The 27,537-nt window shown below is 32.1% G+C and overlaps 2 protein-coding genes across 8 annotated transcripts in view; one reads left to right on the top strand and one right to left on the bottom strand.

Moving 5' to 3' along the window:
• Window positions 1-760: 760 nt before the first annotated feature.
• On the top strand, window positions 761-11,666 carry LOC147071404 (CDAN1-interacting nuclease 1-like). The gene is made up of 5 exons (XM_085948647.1): window positions 761-1,167; window positions 2,866-3,015; window positions 3,293-3,461; window positions 4,193-4,242; window positions 10,043-11,666. The coding sequence occupies exons 1-5, from the start codon at window positions 1,061-1,063 to the stop codon at window positions 10,425-10,427; spliced, it is 861 nt and encodes a 286-aa protein (XP_085804773.1). The 5' UTR covers window positions 761-1,060; the 3' UTR covers window positions 10,428-11,666.
• Window positions 11,667-12,332: 666 nt separating this feature from the next.
• The window catches only part of LOC147071403 (uncharacterized), a 43,470-nt gene continuing 28,265 nt past the window's right edge, over window positions 12,333-27,537 (bottom strand). For 2 of the 7 annotated variants that reach the window (XM_085948640.1, XM_085948642.1), the window contains 8 exons: window positions 25,576-25,695; window positions 24,520-24,624; window positions 22,065-22,367; window positions 21,722-21,838; window positions 21,116-21,253; window positions 20,839-20,913; window positions 18,333-18,393; window positions 12,333-15,709 (listed from right to left, as the gene is read on the bottom strand). In XM_085948640.1, the coding sequence (XP_085804766.1) occupies window positions 15,528-15,709; window positions 18,333-18,393; window positions 20,839-20,913; window positions 21,116-21,253; window positions 21,722-21,838; window positions 22,065-22,367; window positions 24,520-24,624; window positions 25,576-25,695 (1,101 nt within the window). In that variant the 3' untranslated portion in view covers window positions 12,333-15,527. The remainder of the gene's footprint in view (window positions 15,710-18,332; window positions 18,394-20,838; window positions 20,914-21,115; window positions 21,254-21,721; window positions 21,839-22,064; window positions 22,368-24,519; window positions 24,625-25,575; window positions 25,696-27,537) is intronic. The other 5 variants (XM_085948641.1, XM_085948644.1, XM_085948645.1 and 2 more) reach the window with 3 other exon arrangements.

The following is a 27,537-nucleotide window of genomic DNA, read 5'->3' as shown; positions in this document are numbered from 1 at the left end:
GTAAATTTATGGCTACGGCCGTATGTTGTAGCTTAACCACTAGGGAATGACAAAAGAAATGGCGTATTTCAAAAAAACACTACCTTATTCTTAGGTCAATCATTATTCATAAGATGTTTATCACACTTGAATGGTCAAAGACATAGCTTATAATAAATATCTACAAAAATTATCTCGTAATAAATTATACTAATGGTTTCATAAATGCGTTTAAAAATTAATAAATGTAAAAAATCTTAACACCGCTGCACAGTTATGTACCGAAATATGACTATATTCTAAAACATTAGAGCGAGAGGTTTAAAAGAATACTATTTTAAGTAACAAAAATACTTTATGCAGTCATCAAATGTTTAAAATAACTATAAAGGATAATAAGGCTTCAAAATTATATAAATAGATTATCTACAACGTTTAAGGAGTGTCACGGTTTGAAAATACAATAAAAACTCAATTTTGACCTTCGACGAGCATGTCCCCCCTTAAATGATTTAAAAAAATGGAGCCATCGGTTCGATAATGGAAAATTAAATAAATTCGTAATAGAGGAAATTTGGCGAGCCAAGAAAGAAAAGTTGTTTGAGAGGTAAAAAAAGTCCTCGAAAGATTAGATTACCTATATCAATATGCACGCTTTAAAGACTACTCTTCCAATTTTCATCAAGTAGAATCGTTGATTTTCATAATATTTTGTCAATCTATTGATATTTTTGAAAACCAAACAATCAACTGGGATACTGGAATAACATCTGGTAACACTGCACCCAGCTGTCAAAGTCAAATCTAGGTTTGAATATTTTGTTGTGGACGAAAAGTAAACCAAACGTCGCATCATTTTGTTGATATTTTATCAGTTTCTTATCTGTGTTGAAATTAACGTATTTTCATACCTATTCTGATTGTACCTATTCAAATTACACGTATACCAAACCTATTATATTCTATCTATTCACAAAGAATATGAATTTTAAGAGTTTGATTTTGTTAAAAATTATACAACTGTCAAGTTAATTACTGTCTGTCATAGTTGGTACATATTCATATAAACAGTGCCGTTGAAATGATTATCTTGAAGCAGGCTGTTTACGACACAATTGTCAATGATATCAAAGCATACAATGGCTTGTCAGCTATGTGCAAGACATATTTGGAAGAGAAATATCCTGAGTAAGTTGAATAAATTTTCTTATTTTAAATTTTATCACGCGCCATGGGTAGAGTACCTATCGGACTATAGGATAGGATTATAGACTAATATACTTTTGATAGGATGTTTATAAACATCTGAGTGAGCTTCAATAACTAACCGATTGGCTGAATATTTATGATTAATTGCCCCCCCCCCCCACTCACATGCTCCATCTGAGAGTCAATATTATAAAGAAAAAGTCTATCAATATACTCTTCCATTTATGTGTAGTTGTCGATACATTGTGATACTAATATGGAATAATAATTAAGCTAACAATGCACCTCTCAACATGCTTAGAACTACCTAGGTACTATAATACAATATTACATTAGGATATTCAATCGTTTAGTCAGTGCAAAAATATTGTATGTTTTGAGAAAATCGAATTTTAAGATGCATGAGAAATGGACATTTTATAATGTATTTGGACATACAATATTTTTACAGCATAAAAAATATACTTACGATGCGGACGAAAGTTTTATGTATGTTAATTCAATTTCGACAAAAATTTAACATACAATATCTTTGCACTAAGCCATCGAATGTAATTCACAATATTGCGTTATTATCTAATTGACCTCTTTTTGGAACTATTACGGATTATAGACAGGACCGCATAGTAGGTAAACCATTTCTAAAGTAAAGTTTCAGATATTTTATCTTAACAAACAAGATCTGCATGCTTGATTGTATCTTTAGCAAATCTGCTATATTTATTCATCCCCGACCGTGTCCGATCCTAATAGGATCATATGGGCCTCCATAGAGTGGAGATTTGTATTAACAGATTTTTTTTTATGAGAAATGGATGTTGGTCACTTGCTCAACCGATTAGGTCCATACTCTGACTCACACACAAATTGAAAAACAATATGTCGAGGGTATACTGACAGAACGCATTATTTCAGTTTTTGCCGTTATTCTGTTTTAAATGCCAAAATGTATACAATTTTACACTCTACGTCCTGGTAAAACGCACAAAGGCATGGGATATAATGGTAAGAAAATAGAAACATTATTAAATCATATTGTTATTTTTTTATTCTGATAGAAAGCATGATAATGACCTAATGCGTTCTGCGTATACAAAATACAGGACATGTAACATGTCATATATTGTGTTTGCCATAAAGGTTAGTCTTTATAATGTAGAAAAAATGTTTTTAAATCATAAAAAAATCTACGTGGGAGAACCCTTTGAAAAAAAAATGAAAATCCTTTTTGCGATTATCTCAGAACTTGTTTTAATGAGTTAATGCTTTCTGTATACCCTCGATGTGTAGAGTCCGTATTCTTTATGCTGGCGTGCGATTTCCCCCCCATTTCAGCATCTTAACACTGCATTCCCTCTCGTTCCATCCCATTGAAAACTTGCAGCAGTCGAACGCGATGACACAATGCTTTCTGTCCGCGAACGCCAGCATAAAGAATACAGACTCTACTAGCCTGACCCAGGATTCAAACCTGGGACCCACGACGCTATCGGCCGACGTTTAAGCTACGCGGCCATCGTGGGTGATAATAAAATAATAATTATTAATGAAAGTTGTCTTCAACCAGTCTGGTCTTCGCACCTTTCTCCAGTCCTCACTGACTCATATTACTAAACTATAAGTGAAGTTGTTATTTCGTTCAAACTATTAAACATGTTTGTCTTGCCGATTCTCTAGCATTCCACGAAACACACTCGGCAGTATTCTGTCGACTCAAATCCAATGGAAGATGAAATCAAATTACAGGAAGCATACCAATAAATCAAAGTACTATATGGAATATAAGAGATGCAAAGAATCTGGTGAAGGTCCAGGAATATTACTAAGGTAAATTCAATTTAAATCGTGTAACTTCTTACCAAGTGGAAACTTTGGTGAAACGCAAGAGATCTCAGAATTTTGAGATATTTTTTCATATAGCAAACATGTTGTAAATAAAACAAATTACTTATCTTAGCCCCCAAGCCCCCAGGGCCCCTTCAAGTGTAAATTTAGCTCTGATCATTGTATTATTTCCACTTTGGCTGCTAGAATAAAATGACATCTCAATTCTCTTGGCCATTATTATTTAAAATAACGATGAATTTTATAACCTATCTTTTAGATTGTCCTGTAAGTTCCACATCAACCCGTCTCTGTTGGCAAGATCTCTTCTGTTTTACATTTATGAGGAATGTCCGTCATCGTCAAACATTACGAAATATCCAATTCCTCAACTTCTTAAGGACAGCACACTGATCGAAGACCAACATCTGGCTTATGAAGTCTACTTGGTAAGACCCTTAGACTAATATACTTAATTAAGAATTTTCTTGATGTAATTAAATGGAAATGTAATCCTACATTTGACACTACTTCAAAGTTCTATCTTGTCATATGAAGCTAGCAAGGGAGCATGAGCATGTTTGCAGTTTTTGATCTCACCATTAAGGTTGCGATTTATAATGTTCCTTGCGAATTATTTAAAGAAATACATCATTATTTTTTTAATGACCGTTTCTGTATGACATTTTTGTTTAATAATTATTTATTGAAATACAATATAAGATAAGTAGGTATAATATGTGCCTCTTTCCGAAAATTTTTGTTTTCAGATAATAGTGATTAAACACGGTGCATCAGTTCGAAAATTATGCAATACACGTTGCCACTCTAAAACTTCTAATGCCATCTGTTATTGACATTAAATAGTGATTTTTGGCTGGTATGTAGATGAATGAATGTATGGCCCGACATTAAAACCAATCATAGCTATGATGCCTTTTTTCCTGAGAAGGGCTCAATTGATTGATTATTGGGTTTAAATGGTTATTTACTTTCACCCTGTCACTCAGCATCAGAGCATAGGGCAAGTATAAGGCTGTGGCACTTCTTTCCCACTATCTGTAACCCGCAGCGGGTTGGTCGCTTTTATAGCATCGCTGCAGGGTGAGGAATGGTATAAAAGCAATATAATATTAATTATTTACGCATTAGATCTTACATACTATTTTATTTATTTCAGTGTATGTTATATGACAATGAGTATGGACATTTTGGAAACACCATAAAAAGGTATATTACGTTTATGTAAATTAATATAACCCTTTTCTTGTGAATATAATGATCGATGCTGCATGTTATTTATGGTCAAGCTCATGATTATTCGATTATTAATTTTGATCTACGAATGAATGCACTGATTGACTCACGCTGCATATTCGGCTATGAAATGTGGTTACGGACTTGCTGCTCATATAGCAAAATAAATGTAACTGCATATTGCCTGCAGAAACATAATATTAAAACTATTAAAATATAAATTCTAATGGATTCAAGCTCTGTACTATTCCATTTAAGTCGTTTTTTGCGACCCGGGTTTCGCCTTTCGGCATCTTCAGGCGTCGTGTACACTCACCAAAGGCAAACACACACTGACAACGAACACCCTTAACTCTACCTTATATAGTAAAACAATACAATAAAGTAGGTAAAAACTCCATTACCTACCTATTTAGTCAGAAATTACAACAAAAAGTACAATAAACAAATTATGAATAGCTGAAGTGTCAGTAAAAAACCCAATTAGTAAAAACCCTATCTTATTAAGGGGGGACATGCTCGTCGAAGGTCAAAATTGAGTTTTTTTTGTATTTTCAAACCATGATCCTGGACACTCCTTAAACGTTGTAGATAATCTATTTATATAATTTTGAAGCCTTATTATCCTTTATAGTTATTTTAAACATTTGATGACTGCATAAAGTATTTTTGTTACATAAAATAGTATTCTTTTAAACCTCTCGCTCTAATGTTTTAGAATATAGTCATATTTCGGTACATAACTGTGCAGTGGTGTTAAGATTTTTTACATTTATTAATTTTTAAACGCATTTATAAAACCATTAGCATAATTTATTACTAGATAATTTTTGTAAAATATTCACGATAAAAATTATATTGATAATCTCTGTGATCCCAAATTTGACAAGAATTAGGCATTTTATTATTCAAAAAATCGGCAAGATTAACACATTTGAAGATGATTCTAAAGATATTTATTATAAGCTATGTCTTTGACCATTCAAGTGTAATAAACATCTTATGAATAATGATTGCTTTATAATAATTATTGACCTAAGAATAAGGTAGTGTTTTTTTGAAATACGCCATTTCTTTTGTCATTCCCCAGTAGTTAAGCTACAACATACGGCCGTAGCCATAAATTGACAAACTATAATTGAAGTAGGGAGTAAAATGATATTGACGCGCGTGTTTGAACATGTACCGTTTAAAAAAAAATAAAAAAAAATTCGGTTAAGTACATGTTCAAACACGCGCGTTAACATAATTTTACTCCCTACTTTAATTATAGTTTGTCATTTTATGGCTACGGCCGTATGTTGTAGCTTAACCACTAGGGAATGACAAAAGAAATGGCGTATTTCAAAAAAACACTACCTTATTCTTAGGTCAATAATTATTATAAAGCAATCATTATTCATAAGATTTTTATCACAGTTGAATGGTCAAAGACATAACTTATAAAAAGTATCTTTAGAATCATCTTCAAATGTGTTAATCTTGCTGATTTTTTGAATAATAAAATGCCTAATTCTTGTCAAATTTGGGATCACAGAGATTATCAAAATAATTTTTTATTGTGAATATTTTACAAAAATTATCTCGTAATAAATTATACTAATGGTTTTATAAATGCGTTTAAAAATTAATAAATGTAAAAAATCTTAACACCACTGCACAGTTATGTACCGAAATATGACTATATTCTAAAACATTAGAGCGAGAGGTTTAAAAGAATACTATTTTATGTAACAAAAATACTTCATGCAGTCATCAAATGTTTAAAATAACTATAAAGGATAATAAGGCTTCAAAATTATATAAATAGATTATCTACAACGTTTAAGGAGCGTCCAGGATCATGGTTTGAAAATACAATAAAAACTCAATTTTGACCTTCGACGAGCATGTCCCCCCTTAATAACAATACACTGGACAGCATATTATTATAATAAATCGTCAAACCTAATAATAGGTAAAAATTCTTTATAACAATAAAAAATACTACACTCAAGAGGTGTAAATCGTCAATTCTAAGAAAAATAATTAATCGAGTTAACTAATGAGATGTCTATAATAATACTACTTACAAGGTACCTACTTTTATTTTTATAACATTATTTTTTAACAAAAACAAAATTATACATATAAACTCGCTTAATATAATATAATATATAACTCACCTAATATCAGTGGCGAAGGGTGGAGGTAGGCTGTTAAGATTCGCTATAAATAGTGCACACTAAGCTATGTTAGTCATATGTATTTGTTTTTATTGAATTAAGACTACAATTTACAGATGGTGTTAGTTAGTTTTTAAAAATCAATTAAACTCTGCCTAAACGAAACCATAATAGATTTGGTCTAATTTGGGCAATACGACAAAATTGTGCACAATTTTTCACTCATAGTTATTTGTTTTCGTTGGATTAAAACTACATATTACACATATTGTTGGTTCATTTTTTTAATTCATTAAGTCCTGCGTAAATCAAACTATAATAAATAAAAAATATTATTCTATCTATAAAATGCTCAAAGTTATGTATGATTTAATTGCATAATTTTAGATATTTTATAGATAGACGTGTATTTTTTGACTATTATCTATTATGGCTTGGTTTTTCAGGGTTTAATTGAATTTTTTAAATCTAACCAACATTATCTGTAAATTGTAGTCTTATTTCAATGAAAACAAATATGTATGTCTGAAAAAGTTTAATGTGCACTATTTATGGCGGATCTTAACAGCCTACCTCCACCCTTCGCCACTGCCTAATATAATATATATATATATATTATACAATTATGCATACCTAAATCCTCATCCCTAGACTCTCATACAAATATATATAATCTCATACAAACATATATAAATTGTGTGTCAATACAATTGACCATAATATAGTCTCATATGTAAAACATCATATTATAGGATATAACAAAGGGCTACTAGGAAAGCTGAGTTGATCGTTCAATATAGGTAAGCTCTGCAACTGTGCTCTATTTATTTCTAATATTTCTTGGTAGAATAATTTATAATCACCCGTATGACTGTGAAGTAGTTTTGCACCCTTTTCAATGTCAAACGTGTGTTTTTCATTTAATAAGTGGTTAGCAAACGTTGAAGTATCCTTCTCCAATCTTTGGGCTGCTAAATGTTCTGAAATTCTAATATTTAGGCTCCTCGTAGTTTTCCCAATGTAAAATTTAGGACAGTTGTTACAGTCTAATTTGTAAATACCGGGTTTATTTTTAATCTCTATGGAGTCTTTATTATTTATTAATAATCTACCAACTGTGTTATTACAATAAAATGCCGGTTTGACATTATTCGCATTAGTCGCAAAAAACGACTTAAATGGAATAGTACAGAGCTTGAATCCATTAGAATTTAAATTCAAATTCCATCAAGTACCTTCGGTCGAAAGTATTAATATTATTAAAAGATATTATAATTTTTCAGGAAAGTCGTACCTTTGTTTCATTCATTGTTCGGCTAAGCCACTAATGGATCATCCAAATAATTTGGTGTAACTCTAAGGCAATGATACTCAACCTTTTTTTTCTTCAGGCCAAATACATATATTTGTAAAGTAACGCGGGCCGCATCACTACTGGTGTGACGAAAAAAATCATGAAACCCCCCTTTTTTAACAAAACATTTTTGAGATTTTCAAAATTATGGGTGTTTTTTAAATTAATCGTGTGCAATAGCAACACTCTTATACCAGATCTGATGTGGACCATAATGACAATCCTCTTCGGGTGTCACTATCTGTGCGTCAAAGTCGAAACGAATCTCAAGATATACGAAATTCCTGATAATAAATGTGTTTCGGGCCGCACATAAAAGCTTAAAGGGCCCCGCAGGTTGAGTATCGCTGCTCTAAGGGGTAGGGAGCAGTGGCGAAGGGTGGAGGTAGGCTGTTAAGATTCGATATAATTAGTGCGCACTAAACTTTGTCAGTCGGTCAGAATTTAGGTAGGTATTGGTTAGTTTTTTAAAATCAATTAAAGCTTGCCTAAATCAAACCATAATAGTTTTATGGGGGATTTGACAAAATAATGTACCATCTTTTCATACTATTTGTTTTCGTTTAATTAAGAATACATATTACACATGTGTTGGTTAGTTTTTTAAAATCCATTAAGCCATGCCTAAAGCAAACCATAGTAGATAAAAAATATTATTCTATATATAAAATATCCAAAATTATTTATGGTTTAATGGCAAAATTTTAGAGGATTATTTTTTGCCTATTATTTACATAGCCTCCACAAGGGGACCCGGGCTTAAGGAGGGCTCGACGTGTCGGATCGACCAGCCAAGTGAGATAAACATACATCACAAAATTGCAATAGTAAAAAATGGGGCCCGCCGAAGATTATAGCCTGGGGGTCCGCTTCAAGATGTGGGGGGCCATGATTATCTATTTTGGCTGGGTTTTCGCAGTGTTTAATTGAATTTAAAAAAAGGAACCAACACCATCTGTAAAAGAACTAACAAATACTATCTACAGATTGTAGTCTTAATTCAATGAACTCACAAAGTTTATTGTGGACTATTTATGTCGGATCTTAACAGTCATCCTCCACCTTCGCCACTGGTAGGGAGTCTGTTATAATGTGATGAGTAGGGAGCGGATTTATATGCAACAAAAAACATGATTATATGCATGCACGTATGCACTTAAAATAAATAAATTATGCACTAAAACCGAAGATATATGCAGTTAAATCATTTTTTGTGGGAAAAACTCGTAAATACCCACTTTATCCAATATTACTGATAATAAATCGAATAACTAGTTAATAATTTTTCAACATAATACGATAGCAGAACAAAAAAACACAAACCCTGAATATAAAGTTAATCAATTACAATTTTCAAAATAGTATTTTCACAAGTACAAATAATTGAATAATAAATGCAATGTAAACCAAACATAACTTAAAAAAACAAAAACGACACACTTAACTATTCCTAAATACTATTTTCTGTTTTTTGCCCGAAAAAAAATAACAATACTTTTTTCAAAATCTCTGGCAATAAATTTTTCCGCATATGTATCTGTCAGTATTTTGTTTATTATGCGGAAAACGACCTCTCAACGTCCACAGAGGTGATTGGGCAAACTTTAAATAAAAGTGGCCGAGTTGAATTAACTTTTTCTGATAAATCCACAGCTCGGAGATGGCATTAAAAATGCAAGTGCATCTAAACTATCTACCTTCCTAACTTAGTAATATTTCGATAAAATAATTAAAAAAAAACTAAAATTATAAATTCAAAAGCTCTAAAATGTGCATTTATTTATGAAATATGCACTAATGTCTCAAATATGCTCTAACATCTCAAATATGCTCTAACATCTCAAATATGCATTTATATGCACAATAAAATTTTATTTTTGGATTCTGTGTCTTTCAAAACAGATTTCTGTGCAACTCTCATAGCTGTGCATATACCCTAACAAAACATGCACTAGCATATAAATCCGGGCCCTAGTGATGAGAGGGTTGTAGAAAATGTGACATCACAAAACTAACAACATTATAAACTCAATTTTCTAAGGATAAAATATCGTGTCAGCACATATTAATACTGATATCGATCATCGAATGGTCTTAGGCGTAATCGGAGTTCAAAAATTGGTCATAATTTAGACAGGAGGGGTAGATGAAATATTTTGTGGCAAAGTTTGACAACGTTTATTGGCCAATACAATCCCTAGGATTTTTTTAGAAAAATGAGTTTCCCCTATAATTGACCTGGTACTTTTTTCAGATGTATCGGAAGAGAATATGAACAGAGACTAGAATATGAGCTCCGATCTTTAGACATATCTTTCTTTGACGAGAATGTTCTTAGGAATAAAGGATATGACAGGACTCCAGACATCAAATTAATATTGCCGATCGCCGTGAATGGCTTCGTGATCAACTGGATTGAGAGTAAAGCTCTGTTTGGGGATGAGGTCACCCACAAGGGTTATCTGAAGGATCAGCTGTTGTGTTATTGGAACCGTTTCGGTCCAGGGTTAGTTATTTATTGGTTCGGGTATGTGGATATCTTGGAGAGGAGTAGTGAGAATAATAAAATGATAATTTTAAGCGATAGGTTTCCATCTAAGAATACTATCACCGTTATGAATCAAAATATACTAGAATAAGAAATTGTCATAATAATATGATTATTAACACTACCTATTTGATAATAACCATAATTTATTTTTGTGCCTCGACTTACGTGATTAATTCGTTCCGAAGATTTTCGTGTTAAGTCAATAAATTCACACTCATCGTTGAACAGATTGCCTGTATATTATTATAGTATGTTATGAAAATCATTTCAATCATTATATATGTTACGCTGAATGTGCGAAATTGACTATTACATGAAATGGGCTAAATTTTGCCTAAATCATGAAAAATGCAAGCCCGTTGCCTTATTCATGAATTAGACAAAATATCTGGTGAGTGCACGAATTCCGCAGTAATTTTTCTGCCTTGTTCATGCATTGGACAAATTAGATAGTAGCGCTACGGTGGTATTTTTTGCAACTAAACTAAATGTGTGAAATGCTCGTGGATTGGTCAAAATATACGTATATTATCTATGGTCAAAATAGGTGGTCACGCTCCGGTGGTATTTTTTGCAACTAATCAAACTAACCAAATGAAATGTGTCAGATGTCATTGATTATAATATAAAAATATACCAATCAATAACTAAAATGACGTTCATATCCATTTACTATGCGCAAAAAAACTATAACTATAATATGATAACAGATGAATTTTATTAAAAGGTATTTTCGCGATTTGATTCGTGCTTGGGTATCGTACATGCAATGGTCGATTGTACATTTTTGATAGTTTGTTGACACTTGTTAGCTAACCTCAAAATGGACATTCAGTTGAATAATTCAGAATTTCAAAACCTAATCTAACCTAATAATATTATATTATGTCCAATTATAACTAATAAAATCATCCGTATTAAATTTACTTTTTCCGCTGTCATGTTGACAGTTTAAGAATTCCATGCCCTGGCGACTTCATGTACTCGGCAGAAAATTTACCATATTCATGAATAAGGCAACAGGCTTGACTATTACATGAATTAGCCAAAATTTAGCCCATTTCATGTAATAGTCAATTTCGCACATTTGGCGTAACATATACATACAATGAAACCATGATTTTAAATTATTGAAGGGATAGACAATCAGTTGACAAGGGGTTCAGTTTTTGCTTAAATTTCATGTAATGTTTAGGCTCCATCTCTATAGAAGATTTTCTCATCTTTCATTTGATTTTCTACTGTATATAATAGTATAGGGTACAGAAGAATGTAACAGGGTATATTTAGATTGTATTGATAATCATAATAAAACAATATTTTTTTTATTAAAATCTTTTATTTTTATTAATATATTTATTGTAAATGTCTCTATAATCCGATGTCTGATGTAAAATAGTGGATCGAACTAAATAATAATTGATCAAAGGATATCATTTTCTGCAAGTTGTTTATTATAAACCAAAAAGCGACTAATAACCTTTAATTCCCGTTTATATGATTTGTCTAAAAATATAAGCTCCGTAATAGAATGTACACTGTACGTACATACAACTCAGGAGTGATAATAATTATTTATCATAACTTCATAATAGAAATACTAAACATAGTCACAACTTAATCGAACAAAGTTTTCGTAAACATGTTTCCTTTAAAAATAAAAATTACACTCGTTTAGTTCAACTGCGCCGCTTTAATCAAAGACCAAGTGAATAGTGACAACACCACCGATGAATCACCGTAAGTATAGTTTTGTGCTCTGCGTAAAAATGCAAAACCTATTTCAATGTTTACTTAAAAATATTAAGTATTGAAGTAAAACGATATTCCACACTGGCAGTAAAGTGAAATAAATCTGAGGATTCTTGTATCAAACAGAATTGATTTAAAACAATATAACAAATATTAATTTGTGGGAATGAAATAACCTTAATTCAACAGTCAAAACAGTTCAATCAAGTCCTTTTCGAACTTGTCATAAAATTTTTTTTTTAACCAAAAGTAAAAGTCAATTTTACAATTTTTTTAAAATATATTAGGCTATTTGGGATGGCATGAGGTCGTTGTAAACACCAGCGCGCCATTAAACTAAACAAGTATCAAGAATATTAACGATTGGAATAATTATTTATAACATTCTCAAATCGTGTGAAAGCGTTCAACTCATAATATTTATTGTGTTACATCGCTAACGAATGAGGGATAACTTATTCAATTGTGAACTAATTACGAATAATCTATAAAGCTTTAAAAGATATTGCTACAGCCTAGTATTTATGTATATTTTGATAGTATCATCCATGATAAGGAGTAAATAAACAATAATTATAATTGCTTTCTTAAAACGATATTGTTAATAATATTATTACGTGTAGCCGTCATAGTAAAGCACCATAAAAGAAAATCAACGAAGAAATGATAATAGCGTATGATGAAAACATTTCAAGCAGTATTACAATGAGTAAAAAATAAAATTAATAACTAAGAACGGTGGAGGAATAATAGAGATGGCGTTGAAATAATTATCTCTTTAATGTCACCGCATTATCGGTCCAATAAAGTATGACCCAAACTCGAAATCCACGTAGAATATAACCCTATTATAAATTGTTAACATTATTGTTGTGACAAAAGCACCTGGCTTATTTGTATTGGTTCATATTAAATTGTTTTTTCTTTTTTATAACTCTCCATCTATAGATTTATAAATCACAATATTATGTAGATCATTATTCTGACATCTAATAAATTGTTAATACATTGAAGATCATGTAAGTGCAGAGAGTTTTAAAGATTCTTCTTATTATTCCTCCATGTTGCCGACATTACATATTGAAGTTGTGCTCATTTAACCATCAAATCATTTACGACTTTTAACATTACAATTAGTTCAAACTAGGCCTCACATAAACATACATATTTTTCTCCTAAATACTGAGTACGTCATTTTATTAGTGTACATAATATTTAAACAACACTTTTGCATCGCTGGACCGACTAAATTTAGCATCTACCATTTTGACAATTTGCCTAGTTAAATATTATGAAATAATATCTCGCATAATAAATCTGATTTTCATCTAATGTTTAAATAAATGAAAAGTGGAATTCTTGAGGGCCTAATTCTAGGTGTATAAAAAGATAACATTGAACAAGAAAAAAAATGTAAAATTATGATAACGAGGGAAAGAAACACACACATAATATAATATATATAATTCGGTTACATATAATCAACACATGAAATAAAAATACATGAAAATATTACTCAGGTGAGATTAATCCTAAAATTTATTACAGATCCAATCTTTTGTCACATTAAAAAGATGGAAAATAAATTTTTAATCTGCGTTTTCATTCGACACTTTCATCTGTAAGTATTATTAGAATATTGTAATATGTTGAATGTCTGATACATATCGTTTATAAATGACATAATATCCTTTAACTGAAGCTATAAAAATGAATTGGAATTATTACAATAACATTATTATGTTATCATTCTTTCATTATTTGCATTAAATATTTTTTGAGTCATCAACACCTATTTCTAGGTAGCCATTATAAAATCTATTATCAGCAAATTCATACGAATTGGCTGACAAAATTAATTACATTGCATCACCATGTTTGATCCTAAAGGGATCATATTATGGGCCTCCACAGAGTGGAGACCGACTCAAAACATACAATGAAAAACAATGATGTGGATTCGTCAGATTTGAGATTCACAACATTATAAGATGACACGTTACTGTTAGATTTAAAAAAAGTGTATGTATTCACTTATTAGTTGCAGTGATCAATAATTATTTAATGAGATTGGAAACGACAATATTAAAAAAAAATGTAATACATTTTCTGTCCCTACAGTATGCCGATGTGTGTAAGGAGGTGTTGCTATTTTGTGTATCCAACAATTATTGATACTCAGACAGAAGTGTCCGATGTAAACGCAATATTTAGAACATGCACAGTATTATTTTCTTTCAGTCTTGTAACAATAAACAATGGAAAAATTCACAAAAAAATAACAATGAATGATTTAAAAAAAAAACATGGCAGTAGTGTGGATTGTTAGAAAATGTCTTTTGATTCGTGGAAATGAAGTACATACAATATACTTTTGTTAAGTTAAACATCCAGTACAATAAAATGAAGGAAACTGCTTGCTCAGCGATTAAGGAACCATGGATATTACATAGGACGAGTGTGATACATTTAAATGCAGAAGTATAGCTTTGGTACGAACCACAACCGCTGTGTAAACAAGTAACGCAATGATGTCTTCAACTTATCATTATTCAAAGAAGTTTTGCAATGTGATCTTTTGCCACTCGTCAGCAGAGCTTTAAAATAATTTTATTCTGTTATTCTTACAAAAAAAATGTCTCGGTAGATATCAGTCTGAAAAACAGGTCAATAATATATCATCAAGATACAGATCAATTTTCAACATAGATTTCTTTATATTCTCAACAAAAAAAGAAACATTTTTTTGTTACCACTCTGTTATATTGTGTCTACCACTGACTGAGAATGAGTCACGTAAATTCAAAAAATGGCAACTTATATACATAGTTTCAAGAAACAACAAGACAACCTCTGTAGCTACTGTGTAATCAAGATAACAAAGAATTTAATGTTGTAAAATCACACATGAATGTACTAAAGAAACTTAGGTCACGTGACACATGACATCATTTCTCGTCATTGTAATTGGTTTCGAGCGGAGTCTACACATTTTGTTACTTGTGTTTTTGTTTTTGGAAACTTGTGTATGAAGATTAATTAGAAGCTGAGATTTGTTTAATTTAATAGACTATTTGCCTACACGTAGAGCTTTAAAAATTGTTACAAACTTGTGTTGTAAAAGTGAAGTTAACAACTTTTATAGCCATGTGTTCCCAATGTTGTTTTGGAGAGTCGTGTCCTTATTTACGTCTTTCTTTGCAATGGTTATTATTGCTTTCATACCGGACAGACTTTTATTAGAGTTTGTGAATAAAGCTCTCAAACGTATCCAACGAGTGGCACACATAACAGATGTATCATCACAAATTTCTCAGGCAGAGAAAACAAATGAATAAAGACTCCGTTTGTAAGATTTTAGTTTCTTTTATAATGACAGTATTTACTTGGGTCCAGCACTTGCAACTTTGGTTATCTGTAACAGAGAAATGTCTTGCTATAAAGTTTTACTGCTGGCACATTGAAATGACGGAGAGGAGGATCTCCGGCCGGAGCTGTGGCCGTCCGGCCGCGGCCGCTCCCCCCTAACTCCCTCTTCCACCCTTTCCCCGTCCCGATCCGTGGCTCGCGCTTCCTTCGGTATCTTTCTTCTAAATGTTATTTTTCTACGGAACCATCCTGCAACACAAAAACAGTCTATTAAAAATGCGCAATCAATAAAAACTGGAAAACCGTGCACCAATGTGTAGCTACTTACTTAAATCGGTCATTTGTGACAAAACTACTTTAACCAAATAACCGCATCATAAGTAAAAAAAATATGGTATGTATTGCTTTAGTTAGGTATAAAATATTAACACATTAGCTAAATAAAACATAAATATTGAAAGCAGTTTAGTTTGTTGTTTCACTGTAAAGCTTGACAACACAGATAACTTCCCAGGCAATCAACATAAAATTCAAGCGACGAATATTAACCGACCTTTATTATCAATTAAAGACTTATAATTATTGCCAGTATTATAAAAAAATCATCCACCGTTCGTTACAAAAGGAATATTAAACTGTGTTACTCGGTCTGAATTAGGATGGCATATAAGTGGAATATATACAAGCTGTTCCGCTTTCACATTTCTTTTGCGCTGTGGTCAATAGACTTTAGCGACGCACCACATGGTATCTAATATCAACAATTGTCAATACGATGTAACATTTTACAAGCGTCGGCGGCATTTTAATTTTAACAGTTTATATTTTTCATTTGTAGTGTTTGTTCTTGAGCTGTGTTCTGATAATAATATCAATTAAGAAAAACAAGTGATTAAAAGACAGGAACAGCATGTTTGATTTAGCTGTCTGACTTCTTACGGCGAATAGACTACGTATAATATTAAAATGAATACCATTTTATTATAAACAAATTGCTATTTGTGTATGTATTTGATTAACTGATAGTGCTGGACAATTATAAAATTATAATTTACAATCAATTCTGGGCCGTATACGATTCTCAAAAATAATTATTATATACGGAACCAAATACAATCAAAATATAATATTATTTACATGTAATTATATTATGTTAGTGTCTTTACTTTACGAATCGAATAAATAGTAGTATTTACACTAAGAATTAATTCAAATTACAATTTTTAGCGCCAAATAATATATAACTCACTGCCAATCATGTATTCCCATTATAAGCCACGTACGTATGTATGTACATACGTACGACAAGCCAAGCACTTCATGGAAAGCAATTATTTTTCCGACACATTTTAGGCAGCCGGATGATAGATTTATTTAATTCAACAAAATTAACAGTAATTCATTAGTCGTGCTGTTACATTGTGCTACCCAAAAAATTACAAAAAAAAAACCAGACAAAATAAATATATTGTATTGAAAGTAAAATTGGTTTAAACACTATGGAAATAATGACATAACATACAGATTTATCCAACCCTCTTCAATTTTGGCATTCACCAACTGCACAATGTCAACATAGGTGGCATGTTATACTCTTGCTTACTCAATAAAAATATTTACAAAAAAAAAATCCGCTCAAAAGCATGTTATATGATCACAGCAACCAGTTGTTTAGAAAATGATTAACAATTTCAACCTTCATTGACAGAATATTTTATGTTTTATTTTTCCATAATATGCTTTATACCAGGCATGTCCAACTCGTCGATAGAGATTTTGTAGAGGTAATCGTTCCTATTTATTCATTTCTGAGACATTCTTAATTGGAAATAATTTTCAAGTTAACTATGAGGGAGCCAGTGTTAGATCATCATATCGCTTAATTCGTATTGCATCACTCACGGCCTGTTACACAAATGAGAGAAAGAAAATATCGTCACTGTTCTGGCAGAAGACACTAATTCGAAAAAATGACATATTGAGGAGTTAGTTATACCAAAATGTTCCTTATTTCAAACTTTACCGTCTGGCAACCTTCTTAATAAATAAACAGTCTTTATTTTAAAGTCATCCTTTTTACGATTACTTAATAAACTCACATGATAGACCATTTCAAACATTTTAACAACTTCAAAGTCAAATTACTCAAAACTAGTATTCTTCAGTTAGTGTGTTCTGCCAGAACAGAGACGATATATGAATCCCCGCATTTTAAACCGAGGCATTGTTTCCTCTTACCGCCACGCCGTGGGCTCTTTCTTTGCAGAAAACCAATACATTATTTATGTGGAGAATGGTATTTGGAGTATTTCTTTGTGACGGTAAGGCGTTGTTTAATTTTGAACACTTCAGTGCTCTTAGCCAATAATAATTTGTTTGTTGAAGATTAGAATGGAAAAGAGTAGCAGATCACTGCTAGTTTTAATATTGAATAGTAGATCACAGCTTACTTGAAGTTGGACATTCCTGTTGTGGACATACATAAAATAGGGTTTTATATTGTCGGATTAGTGAGATTCTCCTGTACTAGCTTATTCAATGAAAATGTGATTTATGATTGTATGTATGTGTTTTACAAGATAGACTGACATACATTTTGAGAAGAATTAGTAATTTTGACATTAGCATAGTTTGATGATGAGTTCATTCCCCAGGTAAAATTTTATAATTAATTTAATTTGTCCACAAGTCCAAATGCACGATGAACAAGCTCGGATGACAATAAAGGTTGAAATGTCAAGCAATATATAACGTATAATGTTGTGAGCAGAGACGACCCCGGTTAACCCGCGTGAGTGTTAGACGAATGTCCCCGAGATGCAGACCAAATAAATATGAGACCACTCCGTGGCCCCTCATGGTGTTTGTTTACCTGCGATCGAACGTCGCTTTTTGCTTGCTTTACGCTCAAACGCTGTTTGTTTAGGGGGCAACTGTCAAATAATCGCCACGTTAATTAAACAGAAAAGAACACGGAAAATAGAGCCAGGGTTTTAATTATATGCCTGACAATGGAGACAAGAATAGAGATGTTTGGATGAGTAGTTTTAAAATTAATATGATTAAAAAGTATGATGTTTTTTGGTTGTCAATTTTTGTAGAATTTAATTTTTCATTTGATATGTAAACTAAGATATTAATTCTGGGTGCGAAAGAAAAAGGGGCACATGTCTGAAAAATTAACCATAATGCATTTATGCACAAAGGAGAAAAGGAACAAATCAAATAACGATCTTCCCTTTCCTTTGGCACCAAAGAAGTTTTCCTTCTTGTGCTTCCAAAAGTTGAATGAGGCCATACATGGTGCAGGACTTAAAAAAGTTAACGCTAAATGCCTTCATTGACGTTGTCAATAAATACAGTTTTTTTTACATTTTTTTTAAACTTCTGCAAATAATTGACAACTGGGTATTTATCGGTTTAGTGAATAATGTATTTATATCACAAAGTCATTGTTTTTAATGAGCATGAGCATGAGCACGAATTTAACAATTATTAGTTATGTATATTGTAATGTTTTTATTTTATAGAGGTTATGTTATATTATGTTACGTTATGAATAGGTACTAGTAATTGATTATTGTAATTTTGCAAATAAAAACATTATCTGAAATGATGACCATACCATGCCAGCAATGAAAATTTATAAGTGATCCAGTTATTTCAGAAAATACAATTTATGATATAAGAAAATTTTAATTATTGTAAGATAGATAAAGAATATTTAAGTCATGTGATAATATCTTACTAAATTATTTGACGTACACAATGGATACACTGTGAGTGCTCTAAGAATGCTCATTCGGTCATAATATTTGTTTGTCGAACTAACATTAACTACAACTTGTTTAACAGGGGATGAGCATTGTTAAAGAGGTCTCAGTATATCTTTCTCTTAAAATAATTTTACTCCATAGGGCAGTGGTGAGGGCTCCTTACTATAGGCAATTATTTAAAGCTTACCTTAATAATAATGTAATGATTATTTTTTTATTGAATACTGATATACGTAAGGTTTTAAAAAGTGAAGTACCTCAAAGTAGCTCAGTTTAAACGTAAATATAAGAAATAATTCACATGAATCATAGACGGATCGATAGCTTAGAGGCGAAAGCACCCCGGAAAGTGAAAGACGTGAGTTCGAATCCCACTCAGTCAAACTTTTTTTCTAATATTATGTATGGTTCTGAGGTTTTCAAAATTGTTTCAATGATGTAATAGTTGTCGCAATATATCTACCTACAGATACGCTGTGTCATATATTTATCACCAATACTCGTAAAAAGGCTATAATAATCCGTATGTAAATGTATCATGTTTTAGTATAGAATATCGTGACATCTACCAGCTAATTATTGTAACAGATTGGCAACTTCTGCCTGATCAACAGGCCACACATACAAATTTCACGAGTTACCTCATCAGACTTTAAACTCAAATTACTAGCCACCATCGATTGATTTGCATAATCAAAAAATTAAACAGTGACATCTGTTTGAATAAATGATTATGAAATACTAAGTCATAAATTAATCGCTCTACATTCAATGTGTGTCGTTATAGATATTGCCATACTAATATCGTGAGGCATAGGAAAGGTTAAGTAAATAATTGAAAATTGGATCATTTCAAACAAGTTTTTTTCTACGGCGTTGAATCATATGTTTTGTTCAAAGTTTAATAAAATTTTAAAAACTAACTAACGCCATCTATTCTCTCAATTCTATGTTGGCATTAAGGGGTACCTATTCATCAGTACATAGTAATATCATATTATTATTAACTCCCGTAAGTATGACTGACAAGCGTATCTACCTATTCACTACTACTTCCAAATCTCATTCTTCACCACTGCCATAGAGACGATATGATTTCATTGTAATTAGGTAAATTGTATAGTTTCTAATAATAATTAACTAAGTATTTATTATGCTAAATTTAAATAATGATTTATGAGACGAATAATATATAGCCTCGAAATACAGTCTTACAGAAAGAGACAAGCTTTTACGAAAATATTAAAGGCAATATTACCGTATTATATATTGTCTCTGTTATGGCAGATTGAAATGGTCCATCATGTGAGTTAATCAAGTAATCGTAAAAAGGATGACTTTAAAATAAAGACTGTTTATTTATTAAGAAGGTTTCCAGACGGTAAAGTTTGAACTAAGGAACATTTTGGTATAACTAACTCAATATGTCATTTTTTCGAATTAGTGTCTTCTGCCAGAACAGTGAAGATATATTCATAAACAATTTACCGAATCAATCAGAATGTAAACTGATATTATTTTGGTTCGATTTTTAAATGATTGTAATTGAATTAGATATATCACAGTAGTGTTATGTTAATGGTGGTGGTTCTGTTGACCTACCTGTGAGGGGCCGTTGAGTGATTGGCGGTATGTATTCTCAAGACGGCGTATTTCCTCCGTAAGGCGGGCATTTTCCTGAATACAAAACAAACATAATTAGCAATCGAAAAAGCGAGGTGTTTGAAGCCGTTCAGAATTCGAGTTTGGCATCTGTTGATGAAGAATTAATTAGGTATTCGTAGCCTACTATGAAAATATTTTATGAACTTAAAATTTGTTCATCGGAATTACACCAAATTTCGAATTATGAAAATAAAAAAGTCGTCTCATTTATTACCTCTATTAATTTTTCCATATCGCCCATGCCTCCACCGAAGAAGGGTTTGCTTCTATTCCCTTCGTGACTTGCTCGAAGTTTACGTTCTTGTTCTAGCAATTCCTCGACACCATGCAATGAATCCATTTTTTCTTGTATCTAAAAACATACATATTTAAGATTGACACTGCGCAATAATTATTTGTTCGTTAATAAATTTCAGACTTCCAGCTTCAGATTAAGTTAAATAAACAGATGTAGTGTTTCTATTGTGACGAAATAAAAGCACAACGTTGAAACAACTGGTGTTATTTTTTCATAACAGACAATTTGGATGACGCTTCATGTCAGCGGAAATGGCATATTAAAAATAAAACTATTTTCAATCGATCTATGGTATTTTAACTTTCTCCAACATAGTTAAAAAGTTGAACCTCCTAATATTCCCACATTGTAAAAGTTGCGGTATAGAATTTCACACCATTCGATTAAACAGTAAAACATAGCACTTTAATTGGTTGATTGATATTGCTGGATAAATAGTTTGGATCTGAATGGTGTTTAACATTAAATTTAAAAAGATTGCATTGACTGATTTAGTTAATATAAAATGAAATGTGAACTCACTTGTACACTATAATGTTTTTTAAGGTTATCTAATTCTTCTTCTTTCTCTGTTAGCTGCTTATCCCATCTCTGCTCCTGTACTGTGACATTATTTTGAAGTCGACTCAGGGCACCCTCCTATAAAAAAAAAACAGTATTTGAAAGGTCCCATCACAGCGTGTGATTATTCAAGTACATAATAGATAGATGCGGTTAAGACAGAGACATTGAAGTAATCCTTCACCATGTAATAAAACAGGATATGTTTCGTCAACACACAGGTATGGAGACTCTAGCTGTAACGTTCAATGTAATTTGGACTCTATAATTAATTGAGAATTTGTTATAAAGTAAAACTGTTTACCGTATCGACAATGATGGTCTTATATTGGTCCACCAGGGTCTGAAGTTGTGTCTTCTCGATCTTGAGTTTGTCTAGTTCGTGATCGTTACGCTTGGGAGGTTGGGGCGGGGGAGCGGCGGCCACCTTGGCTGCGGCAGAGGCAGAGGCGCTCAAGACAGCGGCCGCCTTCTCCGAGAAGGAATGTAACCATTCCTTGTGGGTGGCGGGCGAGTGGACCGAGTGGACGCTCACTTGTGGGAACAGCCTCTCCAGCACTTCTTTGGTCTGCCGCTGTTCTTCCACGCATGCCTTCGTCATGGCCTCCTGCAATAAAGAGACACACACTTAAGCAACTGCTCAATCAAGAGTTTTTGGATGACTATATCTGAGAAACTTTTTGTATAATATGTGATTCCACATGTAGTAACAGAGGAAAATGAATACTCTCCGGATTTAATGAACTGTTTGTTAATAAAAAACAAAATAGCGGCCTGTTTGCTGTCTCCTTTGATTACTTGTGATTATTCATGTAGATAATAATGGTTCATTTTATGAAATAAACTTTAATGGAATGAAGGAGAGGTGTTTTTATCTCAGTGCGATGACGGCTACAAATCAATCTGCAATGCAAAGACTTGCTTTTTATTTGATAATTATGTACATTTTTTTAACATCTTTGGAGACTCATTAAATCCAGCACTTTAATTTGAATTAATGCAGGCTTGTGGAAGGTGTAACCATAATAATGAAATCTCATACAATAGTTTATTCCATTGTAATTGGTCACTTTCTTGGACTTCAAAATGGAAGTGAATAACTGATCGCTGCAAAGTCTGTGCATTTCGACACGGTGACTTTTTGAATTATACGAATGTGACAGTAATGCTGAGCGCCCTCCGACTATGTTGAAAATGTCAACAGATGCTTTTTCTAACTGTCGTTCGTAACGCGTTGGTACATTAAGTTACATGCGTGAATGTCAACAAAATTACATCAATAAAATTAATAAAGTCTTCACGTTGCAATCGTGTTGAGTTCGTAAATGCGACACGACCAACCACACGCCAAATTTCTAACTTCAATACTGTAAAAGTCACACTGTTTAAAGATACATTTACATAATACTGAGAATTTTGCTCTTGTACTTTACCATTCCAAGACAATACATAATTTTAATTCATAACTTTATAAATATTGAAATAATAGTAAAGAAACATATATTATACAAATAATATGAGAGCATAGATATGTACATACAAGGGACATAACAAATACTGACAGGTTATTACATATGAGGGTAAGACATTTTATTTTCGTGCAATGGGGTGGGTACAAAGAAGCGTGTTCAACCAAGAATGTTATTACATACTACTTGAACAGTTTTACAGAAAGGTTCCAATTGATGACACTTATATTACGATAAGTAAACACATTTGGACTGAGCTATGTTTGCAAAGTGACATATTATAAAAAAAAAAAATGGTAGCTTTTTATTTTATAATTGTTATGTACTAGCAGGACCATTAAATTAAATAACAATTTTAAAAGCCAAAAATTAAATCAGTGTATTAAATGAAGTAATTCCTTAAATATTTAAGAGAAAACAAAACGTTATAATATATAATATGTACTCGATTAATTATTTTTGTGAAAATGATAGTTTATTGTATTAGGCTGTCATAGTGTATTTCTTCTTTCCTTTATTATCTCGTCGTTTCCTGCTCTCGATGCAGAATGCCATTTCTCAAAAGACAATGTGGTAAATTGTGGAAATTAGAATGCCACTCTAAGTGTCCAATTGCCAATATAGCTTTTTCTTGTCAAATCTAGCATTATGGAATAGGTATCTCTGATCCGACCATGTTCGATCCTAATAAGATCATATGGGCCTTCACAGAGTGGAGGTTTGTATTAACAGATTTTTGTTTTCATGAGAAATGGATGTCAGCCACTTGCTCAACCAATTCGATCCATACTCTGACTCATACACAAATTGAAAAACAATATGTGTACTTGCCAGACCCACGACGCGATAGGCCGACGCATAAGCCGCACGGGTATCATGGCATAGGCATCTAGCTTGTGCCAAACTATGCACTCATGTATGGCATCTTTCGACACTGAAAACAGTTCTACCACATGACCATTGTTCGCTGACGTGAAAATGGACACTTTATATCGCTTGGTAATATTAGTTGCAAGTGAAACGGGGGTTAAAGTGGCATACGGATTTATACCCCTAACAGTAGTGTACCACATTATCCTTTGAGAATGGCTTCTGCAACGAATCCGAACGTTGAGTAAAGAAGGAGGAATGCACGATGACAGTTCATTAACAAAATACAAATAACTATGAATGTCTGAAGCAATATAAAATATTGCTTGATCTAAAAATACTCATTCTATATTTTATTTGACATTTGTGAATTGGTACCGTTTTGCAAAATCTATTCACTCGCAACCAAAATAAACTTACTCTAAGACTACTGTCATCGTGGGGCTTCTGCGGTTTGTTGTTTAGCTGGTTTTTCTTCTCGGCCGTTAGCTCTTCCATCACTTTCCAGTTCCTTCTTATAAGGTCCTGCGGTCCCCCATTCAATTTTAATCAAACACGAAAGGGTTGTGGGCAAAATAAAAAATAAACAATATAGAAGGGGTTAATCATAAGGGAAAATTAGTCTCCGCACTCATTTCATCTATTAGATCTTTCACTAAGTTTTCCTAACTTAAGTAATACAGTATCCGTTCAATCGACAATGCCTGAAAATTACTATTAACAATACAAGACTAGACAGGACACGCTGTAAGGCATAAGAGATAAACTACCACATTTATAATATGTATATTCTAACTCTGAAAACTATTGCTAGAAAACTGTCATGACAATATCGTTACGATATTTAGAAGAAAACCTAATACATCGAGTTCGCTTAAAATATATTGTGAATCAGGAATATATACTTAAAGAGAAAACGTCACATGAAACATATCTATGATATTCAAATAGAAAATTAATACCTAAGGGCTACCTCTAAGGGTACTTGACAATACTTGAATTTAAATTCAATTTGTTGAATCACCAGGCTCTATGCATATTCATATCATGGAGCCTGAAGATGCCGAAAGGCGGAAACCTGAGTTATTAAATAGACCCCTATGGAATAGTACAGAACTTATGTCAATTTAAATTCAAATAGCAGTTTATAAAAGAATGATTTCAGAAATAAAATAATTATACACACTTTTTATTCACATAGGAAATGGTATTGTATTACTTTCAGATTGATCACAACATTGTTAAGATGGGAAACGGCTACAAGTAACAAATCTATTCAGATTGATCACAACATTGTTAAGATGGGAAACGGCTACAAGTAACAAATCTATTCAGATTGATCACAACATTGTTAAGATGGGAAACGGCTACAAGTAACAAATCTATTCAGATTGATCACAACATTGTTAAGATGGGAAACGGCTACAAGTAACAAATCTATTAGGAAATTATTACATATTGTGTTGGTATTCTTACATTATTCTTATCTCTATGTTGGTCGAGCTGTTTCTGCAGGTTGTCCAACTGTTGTGAATGTTTTTCTTCTAATTCTTTACACGCTGCAGCTACAGCCTTTTCTGTATTTACACTATCATTCTGAAACAACACAAAAGATTTTGGTAAATTACAATATTATATAGTGATGGAAGTTCTTGGTTGAATTCAATTTGGTAAAATAATTCAGAAGTGTAGCTATATCGGTTTCCTTCATTTTGCTGTCCGATACAACCGATCCTACCCCTAATAACATGGTATACGTCTGTAGACAGAGCATAATGAATTTTAATTCCATAAATAACCATGACAAGATGTGGACATTATAGTGTAGTAAATCAGTGAATGAAATTGATTTTAGTCACCCTCTTTGATGTCATTTAGAATTTGCAAAGAAAACTAAAAAATGACAACTGTTTGGAACCTAACAGATATACCATGAAATGTCAAGATTTACGGACAACTTCTCTCTCTTTTTCATGATCATTTTGTTTTCACGATTAACAAATACAAATCATCGATGATAGTATTGAGAAATCGCATTTCCTCAGAATGTCATAGAGCAGTAGTGTCTAATATCCGTCTGTCAAATTAATAAATGAAAATGTCGCTCGTTACACTTCATCATTTGGTTTACTCTCACGATCTGCCGATATGATCGTGGCCGAGCGATATACGCGTTGGCTTATAATATTGTGGGTCCCAGGTTCGAATACTTGGTTTCGCAATTAAACATATTGTTTTTAAAATTGTTAAACATTAGCTAAAATTCATAAAATTTATTTAAGTACATATATAGCGATTTCCATTAATTGAATGAACCATAATAGGCACCACTGATGGAAACTATATCGGAAACGGAAACAATGTTACAACACTTCAATAAAAAACACTTTTTAAAATTTTACTGTTTTTTTGACATAAGGCCCCCATAGACGGACAGTTCTCGTAGCAGTTTGAACATGGCACAGACAATAACTGTTCAATAACTGTACGTTAGTGGACACACCACAGATCAGTTTAACTACCCCATTTAAATCTGTCAAACTGTCAACAGACGTGCCCATATACGTACAGTTATTGTCTGTGGCAGATCAAGTGTCAAAAACTATGGAGGTTATGTTCGCCGAGATCATACACAGGGGTACCATGTGTTAAATTAGTTTTAAGTAGGGTATACTTGAACGAACGATTGATCTACGAATATTTTTACTTTGTTAGATTTATTATGATTACAATTTATTGTTTGTGTAAATATATGTCCAGATTATTTTATTTTGAATAAATTATTCATAGTATACTTATTGTTGTTTTAATAAAATTTAATTAAGATAAAATACATACGTATTGTTTTATTTAAATCAGGGTTATATACATTAAATTTGTGTAATATGTTTTATTCAATCACCAAAACAATTTACTTATTGGTTTTGAATAATATCTATTAATTTGGTACATATTATAACATTAACTTAATACTAAATTTACGTAAGTACATATTTCTTTTGTCTAGATTTATTTTACATCAAGTTTACATTTTATTTTTTTATTTACATTTAAGTAGTGGAAAATATTGTTTGCGGTACCTAGTTGACACCACAATATTCATAATTATATAATATGAGTATCTCGCAAAAGAACTAACACGCAACAAAAATAATATACTTCTTACGAACGAACTATGACAGAACTGTCAAAATTTGCCGCCAAATCGCGCCAGCTACTCCTACTTTACGTTACCAGCATCTAACGTCAAACGAGAACTTTCGGCTAGTTGAAATTCCAACAGTTTTACAAAAACACGGGAGTGGGGGGTCGCTGGCAGTTTGAACATGGCACATATCTGAAAGGTCGAAAAGTGTCCGTCTATGGGCGCCGCAGATTATCTACCAAAGATAACTGTATAGTTATTAACTGGCATGTTCAACCTGTTACGAGAACTGT

The sequence above is a fragment of the Rhyacophila brunnea genome, unplaced genomic scaffold (assembly GCF_057557595.1).
Source record: "Rhyacophila brunnea isolate RB1 unplaced genomic scaffold, BYU_Rbru_1.0 scaffold_20, whole genome shotgun sequence".
Lineage (NCBI taxonomy): Eukaryota > Metazoa > Arthropoda > Insecta > Trichoptera > Rhyacophilidae > Rhyacophila > Rhyacophila brunnea.
Note: the sequence above shows the minus strand (reverse complement) of the source record. Positions and strands in the feature narration are given on the sequence as shown.

Coding starts and splice junctions, on each gene's coding strand:
- LOC147071404 (XM_085948647.1), top strand. CDS start 1,061: ATGATTATCTTGAAGCAGGCTGTTTACGACACAATTGTCAATGATATC. Junction 1,168..2,865: donor TTGGAAGAGAAATATCCTGA/GTAAGTTGAATA, acceptor CCGATTCTCTAG/CATTCCACGAAACACACTCG. Junction 4,243..10,042: donor TTTGGAAACACCATAAAAAG/GTATATTACGTT, acceptor TACTTTTTTCAG/ATGTATCGGAAGAGAATATG.